The 8,397-nt window shown below is 39.2% G+C and overlaps 1 protein-coding gene across 1 annotated transcript; it reads left to right on the top strand.

Annotated features, from left to right (window-relative positions):
• Window positions 1–261: 261 nt before the first annotated feature.
• Window positions 262–7,857, top strand: LOC125474838 (ABC transporter B family member 15-like). The gene is made up of 7 exons (XM_048578942.1): window positions 262–772; window positions 994–1,048; window positions 1,158–1,336; window positions 1,509–1,966; window positions 2,456–2,996; window positions 4,901–5,824; window positions 6,310–7,857. Exons 1-7 carry the CDS (start codon window positions 533–535, stop codon window positions 7,687–7,689), a joined length of 3,777 nt encoding a protein of 1,258 aa, XP_048434899.1. The 5' UTR covers window positions 262–532; the 3' UTR covers window positions 7,690–7,857.
• Window positions 7,858–8,397: the final 540 nt, after the last annotated feature.

The following is an 8,397-nucleotide window of genomic DNA, read 5'->3' as shown; positions in this document are numbered from 1 at the left end:
TGGTTACGGGGTGTAAAGTGGGTCCACCGACCCATCGATCGTCACTGATGACGCTATCCGCACAGGAAAGCCTGTAATGACAGCCGTAATCATCACTCATCAGCACGTGTTCATTTTACTCATCCAACTTTAGTTTATTTACTACAATCCTGTCCGTGTGCAATCCCTCTGGACTCTGAAATCGCCTCTTTTTTGGATCACCTGTATAAAGAAAAAAATTTCATTATGATCGAAATATAAATGATATATTACGTATTTTTATATAAATTATGAAAATTTTTATTTTTTAAATTATTAATTTTTTAACACATATATCTTATCATTTGTATAATAATAAATGATGTTTCATCTCATATACCGATCAAATTAAAAAATCACTTCTATATATACACCTGTATATATCTTTCTTCTCAGTACTACGGTCAAGGCCAAAGGGTTTGTACTTTCTTGAAGCATATATAAGTTAAACCGCACGTCGGGAGGTGTTCTGCCAATCTTAACTATCATTTGGTTGCTGAGAAAGGGAGGGAAAATGGGACAGAAAAGCCCCAGTAATGACAACATCAACAGTATCATGAAAGTTGGGTCCATGCGGTCCATTTTCATGCATGCTGATGGGGTTGATAGATTGTTGATGATCTTAGGGCTATTTGGATCCCTTGGTGATGGCTTTTCCACACCGTTGGTTTTGTTGATCACTAGCAAATTGATGAACAATATTGGCGGTTCACCAACTTCAGCTCAGGATGCTTTTCTGCATAACATAAATAAGGTAATTAACTAAATTCTCTCTCTCTTTCTCTCTCTCTCTCTCTCTCTCTGCTTTGTTTGCGGAATCATTTGTTTTCACCTTTCGTATTTTACTTTAATATTGCACATTGATCTCTTTTTATTTATTCAATTTAATGATTAAAAGAAAAATCGAGTGCGAAAATAGTCGCAGAAGGGCAAAGACAAAATTTCTAATTGGGTTTTGGTTTTTGTGGTTGGCAGAATGCAGTGGCGCTGTTGTACTTGGCTTGTGGTTCATTTGTATGCTGTTTCCTAGGTGAGTTTCACCAAATGTTGTTTACTTTTGCTTGTTATCAAAGATTAAATGGAATTATAATTTAGTAATAAATATATATTTTTATTTCTTTGAATTTGTAATTTTGTAGAGGGATATTGCTGGACAAGAACTGGCGAGAGGCAGGCAGCGAGGATGAGAGTACGATATTTGAAAGCAGTTCTAAGGCAAGATGTGGGCTACTTTGATTTACATGTCACAAGCACCTCAGAGGTGATCACAAGTGTCTCTAATGATAGCTTAGTGATTCAAGATGTCCTAAGTGAAAAGGTAATCCCACAAGTTTTCAGTCTGTGTAATTTATTGAGAGTTGTTATCAGCACCTTTCAAAATCGTCATTCTAATAGACGCCCGAGCGAATGATGATTATTTTGTAGTGCTAATTATCGTTACCAGTTTATTCTCATCAATTAATGAAGTTGCATGTTCCAAATTCCACCAGCTACCGAACTTCTTGATGAATTTCTCCATGTTCTCCGGAAGCTACGTGGCGGCTTTTATAATGATGTGGAGGCTAGCAATCGTAGGGTTTCCATTTGTGGTGCTGCTAGTAATTCCCGGTTTAATTTACGGAAGGACTTTGATGGGATTAGCTAGGCAGATTAGGGAAGAGTACAACAAGGCTGGCACCATAGCAGAGCAGGCAATTTCTTCAATCCGCACGGTTTATGCTTTCGTCGGAGAAAACAAAACCATATCGGAATTCTCTGCGGCTCTTCAGGGCTCCGTCAAGTTGGGATTGAGCCAGGGCTTGGCCAAAGGACTGGCCATCGGAAGCAACGGCGTTGTCTTCGCCATTTGGTCTTTCATGTCGTATTATGGAAGCAGAATGGTCATGTACCATGGCGCTCGGGGAGGCACTGTTTTTGCTGTTGGTGCTGCCATCACCGTTGGCGGATTGTAAGAATGCTAAACCCCTTTTTGTATGTTTTTAATGTGGAAAAAATACCCGGTATATTGTTGATTTTTTTCTTTACGATGGAAAATATGCATTGATCGAACCGGTTTAGATTTTTAATCGAAAATAGAACATGAATGGCACTAAATGTGTATTATTTAAAGTGGCACAAAACTGTGAGTAGTATACGACATATTGTATGTTTAGTGTCTCTCATTCTATTTTTAATAAATAATTTGCAAAATGTCTACTCCTACATATTGCTCTTTTTTTAATTTATTATGACAAAACTTCGACAATGTACCATGTACTGTAGTCTGTAAATTAGTAATCTGGTACTTGTTAGGACAAATTTAGAACCTTCCCAAAAATTTGATCTTAAAAATACTGATGCATGCTTTGATTTTCTTCGGTTTTGTTCTTAAACACAAATTCTTAATCTTCCCAATAATATCGATCTTAAGGCATGGTTTTATTGTTTTGGTGAATAGGGCATTAGGTTCTGGACTATCAAACTTGAAGTACTTTTCAGAGGCATGTTCGGCAGCCGAGCGCATAATGGAAGTGATAAGAAGAGTTCCCAAGATCGATTCCGACAACATGGAAGGCGAAATCTTGGAGGATGTGTCCGGTGAAGTTGAATTCAAGCACGTGGAATTCGCATACCCGTCGAGGCCGGAAAGCATTATCTTCAAAGACTTCAACCTGACAGTTCCGGCGGGCAAAACGGTGGCGTTGGTGGGCGGAAGCGGCTCGGGGAAGTCCACGGTGATAGCCCTGTTGCAGCGGTTTTATGATCCGCTCGGAGGCGAGATTCTTCTTGATGGGGTGGCGATAAATAAGCTTCAGCTCAAGTGGCTGCGATCGCAGATGGGTTTGGTGAGCCAAGAGCCTGCTCTATTTGCAACCAGCATTAAGGAGAACATACTTTTTGGGAAAGAAGATGCTGGGATTGAAGAGGTTACTGATGCTGGGAAAGCTGCTAATGCTCATAATTTCGTCTCCCAGTTGCCCCAAGGATACGATACTCAGGTAATTACTTCACTAGTGTAATGACACGTTAACTAGTTTTATTAGTGACAAGCCACTTGTCGACTTTTTCATATTAGAGATTATTATTTTTAACTGTTAATCATAGTTTGACTAATATACCAAAATATCTCATTCTAATTACCAAAAAAAGAAAGGTTTTAGCACCTATCTCAAAATTTAATTTGTTAATTAACAAAAATGAATGACTCTTGTATGGAAGAACTCAAATAATTTTGTTGGAATAAAAATGTTTTTTAGTGTCTCAGGAACATAGGTTGGTACATTAATTATTGTAATACTAGTGTTTGATTTTTTTAAAATATCCAACTACTAATATTATGACGCTTTATGTATCAAACTGTGTTATCAGCACACTTAAATTTTCTTAAATCGTGTGTGACATTTAAACATTCCATATTTTAACCAAATGACAAATTATTGCTTTCCATTTGTTAATCACATAATTCACGATGTCAAAGGTTCTTTCTTTTTCAACAAGATCCTCTCCAGATTCTCTTAGTAAGGATCTCAAGGATCTGTAAATCGTGTCTATTTATCTTATATCATGTGGTGAGTTTTTGTTAGGTACTGTTTGTATTCAATTTTAAATTAAAAAATTTAAAATGATTTCTAACCGTACGATATATAATGAACGAATACAATTCACAGATTCTCGAGATCCTCACAAGGAGGGTCCAGATTCTTGTCCTTTGTTATGTTTGTCGTCAAGTGTGTGGTGGATCAACATAGGAATGCATCTTATTGCTCCTAAACATTGATGATTTTGTCCCCCACTAGGTTATGAAGGTCTTCCTTCAATCGTCCAAAGTTGCAACAGAACTAATCCAATATAGAAGTAGTATTGCATGCGCATCACTATTTGCAGACATCAGTTTGCAACATATACTCGAACAACATGTATTGCTTCTTTGACAATGATGTTTGTGAATGACCACCTGCCTTGCATTTTGTAATCATTAGTCGACACTGCCTTATAAGATACCTTCCGTTTGTTCATGTATGGAGAAGTTTCAAGTTAGAAGTTCCTTCAAATAATCACTATACTAACACTAGCCCTGTAAATAAAAAGACTTATTGTACGCCATGGTGATGACATTTAAACTTGATACAAATATACTACTCTTACCGTACTTTTCATACCATATTTACATCATTTTTTTTTTATAGAGATGAGACCTACATGTGTTGGTTGGCCCTACCTCTATTAAAGAGACAGTACAAATGTAGTAAGTTTAGAATTACTCAACTCGATAACTTCACTGTATATCAATTCGTTATTCATATTTATATTGTTGCAGTGGCGAACCTGATTTTTGTTTCTCTTATAATTATATTAAGGCTTTTTATCCAAAATTTATGTTAAACAATGACCAAAATGACAAAAATATCATGAATTTAATAAACAATGAGCCAAAATGATATGACAAAATTGAACGTATGTTTGTCATTTTATTTTATTTAACTGAGATTTTTCATGGAATTACCAAAGGGAAGTATTATTTGCACTCCAAAATCTCATTCTACACTCCTCACAAGTGTATTTTTCTTTCCTAATATAGAAAGTTTGGAGAATAGAATAAGATTTTTGGAGTGCTAATAACAATTCCCTTACCAAAATGAGTGATGATAGACAAACTCATGGACCAATTCTATTGATTTGAAATCTCAGAGACCAAAGTGAATAGTTACGCCAATCTAAAAAATCATTTTAGGTTAGCTAAAAAGTCATATATTAATTGCTATTTTAGTCTTAGGACAATCTTTTATGAGTAAGTCGATCGAGTACTTTTTATTTTTATTACAATTTATGAAACATGCAGACGCTATTTTTTTTTTACTAGGTTTTGCAAATACTAAAACAAATTAACGTTGTGATTAAACAGGTTGGCGAGCGGGGTGTTCAAATGTCGGGAGGACAGAAACAAAGGATCGCCATTGCACGAGCCATCATCAAGAAGCCTCGTATCCTCCTCCTAGACGAAGCCACCAGCGCACTAGACTCCGAATCCGAACGAGTAGTCCAAGAAGCCCTAGACAAAGCAGCCGTCGGCCGCACCACAATCATCATCGCGCACCGCCTCTCCACCATCCGAAACGCAGACGTGATAGCCGTAGTTCAAAACGGCCAGGTCATGGAAACCGGCTCCCATGACGAGCTCTCCCAACGCGAAAACGGCCACTACACGTCCCTTGTCCGCCTCCAACAAACAGAAAAAGAAAAAGAACCGGAAGAGTTAGGGCATTACGGTGCTTCGTCTTCCATTTCAAAAGACATTCACAGCACAAGCAGCCGTAGGCACAGCACAAGCAGCCGTAGGCTCTCCATGGTGAGTCGTTCGAGTTCTGCGAACTCATCTGCTCAGGGTAGAGCTCCTGATCAAGAGAGTGTTGTAGAGTATGAACATAAGAAACTGCCCGTGCCTTCCTTTAGGAGACTTTTGGCCTTGAACCTTCCGGAGTGGAAACAAGCAGTTATGGGGTGCACGAGTGCGACTCTTTTTGGGGCAGTACAACCGCTGTACGCATTTGCCATGGGTTCCATGGTGTCGGTTTATTTCTTGACGGATCACGACAAGATTAAGGCGAAAACAAGGACTTACTCGCTTTGCTTTCTAGGGTTGGCAATCTTCTCGTTGCTGATCAATGTCAGCCAGCATTACAACTTTGCTTACATGGGAGAGTACTTGACTAAGAGGGTTAGAGAGAGGATGCTTTCAAAGGTACTCACTTTTGAAGTGGGGTGGTTTGATCAGGATGAGAATTCTAGTGGTGCCATTTGCTCTAGACTGGCCAAAGATGCCAATGTGGTACGTATAATCAACATATCAAATTTGTTCACTAATAATTTAGTACGATTGATAATATAGTTTAAGCACATAAACTAATCGCATTCACTAGTTTAAGAGTGTGTCCATTGTAATCCTCATTAGAATCATGTATAGAGTCGCATATTTTATGTTTGTTAAAACTTCCTAAAATAAATGTGTGTAGAATACGACTAATTAATTAATCTAATACAATGTTTCCAATGTATATAAGAGTGGCAAAACTCATATGTAGAAGGAATCACAAAATAGTTACAATAGAAAATTACATTTTTATAATTGCGCAGAAGATTCCAAATTAACTAAATCTATTCTAACAATGTGATTCGAATTTCGAACTTAATTTGAAGTTGAAAAGAAAAATAACACGGGAGAGCTAGTTGGACCGATCTTCTTAGCTATAACAGTGAAAAGTATGAATTCTTTTGAAGATTTAATATGAACAGTGGTTGATTATTTTGTTGCAGGTGAGATCCTTGGTGGGTGATCGAATGGCTCTTGTTGTACAAACCATCTCAGCAGTAACAGTAGCTTGCACAATGGGATTGATCATTACATGGAGACTTGCAATTGTCATGATAGCCGTACAACCCCTCATCATTGTATGCTTCTACACAAGGCGAGTCCTGCTCAAAAGCATGTCCAGGAAGGCCATAAAATCCCAGGAAGAAAGCAGCAAACTCGCCGCGGAAGCAGTCTCCAACCTTCGGACAGTCACGGCCTTCTCATCCCAAGACCGCCTATTGAAAATGCTCGAAAAGGCCCAAGAAGGCCCTCGTCGGGAGAGTATCCGACAGTCGTGGTACGCCGGCATTGGACTCGCTTGTTCCCAAAGCCTCACAACCATCACTTGGGCCTTCGACTTTTGGTACGGAGGCAAGCTTGTTGGCGAGGGCTACGTCAACGCCAAACAACTATTCCAGACCTTCATGATCTTGGTGAGCACAGGCCGGGTCATTGCCGATGCCGGTAGCATGACCACGGACCTCGCCAAGGGCGCAGATGCCGTCGGGTCTGTTTTCGCGGTGTTAGACCGATACACAAAAATTGAGCCTGAAGACCCCGAAGGTCTCGAGTCCAAAGCAATAACGGGTCACATCGAGCTACACGATATACATTTTGCGTACCCCGCTAGGCCCGATGTTATGATCTTCAAAGGCTTCTCAATCAAAATCGAGGCGGGAAAATCAACGGCACTGGTGGGCCAAAGTGGTTCGGGTAAATCAACGATCATTGGATTGATAGAACGGTTTTATGACCCCATTAAAGGAGAAGTAAAAATCGACGGTCGAGATGTGAAGTCGTACCACCTCAAATCGTTGAGAAAACACATAGCGTTGGTCAGTCAAGAGCCAACGTTGTTCGCCGGGACAATACGAGAAAACATTGTGTACGGCGTGTCCGATAAGGTCGACGAGTTGGAGGTGGTGGAAGCTGCGAGCGCGGCCAACGCGCACGATTTCATCGCGGGATTAAAAGACGGATACGACACATCGTGCGGGGATAGAGGAGTGCAGTTGTCCGGAGGACAAAAACAGCGGATTGCCATAGCCAGGGCGATACTTCGAAACCCTGTCGTCTTGTTGTTGGACGAGGCGACCAGCGCGCTCGACAGTCAATCGGAGAAGGTTGTGCAGGACGCGCTAGAGCGCGTGATGGTGGGGAGGACTAGTGTGGTGGTGGCCCACAGGTTGAGTACAATACAGAATTCTGATATGATTGCCGTGCTCGATAAAGGGCAGGTGGTGGAGAAGGGGACCCACTCGTCGCTTTTGGCCAAGGGTCCTACAGGTGCTTACTTCTCATTGGTCAACCTCCAAAGAACCCCACGTCAAGAGGGCACTTAATTGTAATGAAATTACAATTAACCCTCCGTTCTTTTTGTTGTTTTGTTTTGGCCCCATCTGGATGGTGGTTGACGATGATAGTCTAAAATAGTCCCAAAGTATGAAGTGTGCTTAAAGTCTTTTTGTAATAATGAGAACTTTAATGAAAAGCTGGTACTGTTCGCTTTATCTTTTATTTTGTCCGTATTGATAAAACTCAAAGTTTTCAAATTCTTTTCATTAGTTTTCCTTTATAATAATAGTGTTGTATATGTAGGCATTGGGCAAAAAGTATGGACTGGAAAACTAGAAAGGATGTTAAGGCATTGTACAAGTATTGGATAGTGTCAAAGAGATTAATTTTTTTGACCAAATTTGTAAATTATGTGATATGTCTCCAACATGAAATAAACATGTTAATTAGCACTTAAATAATAATCCAATCATCAACCACCATATCATATGATTTACAAAATTTAATTTAAATATATAGTCTCTCTAACATTACCCATTCTCTATTTTTCCAAACTCTGATGTACATTGTTGTCTAGTAGTTAAATTTTCCAAAAGAACATACCCAAGTTTTATGAACTTGATATGGAATTGTTTGATAACTACCTCCACATAACTCTTGACCAAAAAAATAAAATACCTCCATTACCAATACAATTGAAAAAGAAAAAACCGACCCGATTGTTTTAACTTTTTCCACTAAAAGCAAAACATGAA

Source organism: the organism of the source record quoted next, unplaced genomic scaffold (assembly GCF_019419815.1).
Source record: "Pyrus x bretschneideri cultivar Hongxiangsu unplaced genomic scaffold, Pyrus_bretschneideri_v1 Contig13, whole genome shotgun sequence".
Classification (NCBI taxonomy): Eukaryota; Viridiplantae; Streptophyta; class Magnoliopsida; order Rosales; family Rosaceae; genus Pyrus; species Pyrus x bretschneideri.
The sequence above is the reverse complement of the archived record's forward strand: the minus strand, read 5'-3'. Positions and strand labels throughout refer to the sequence as shown.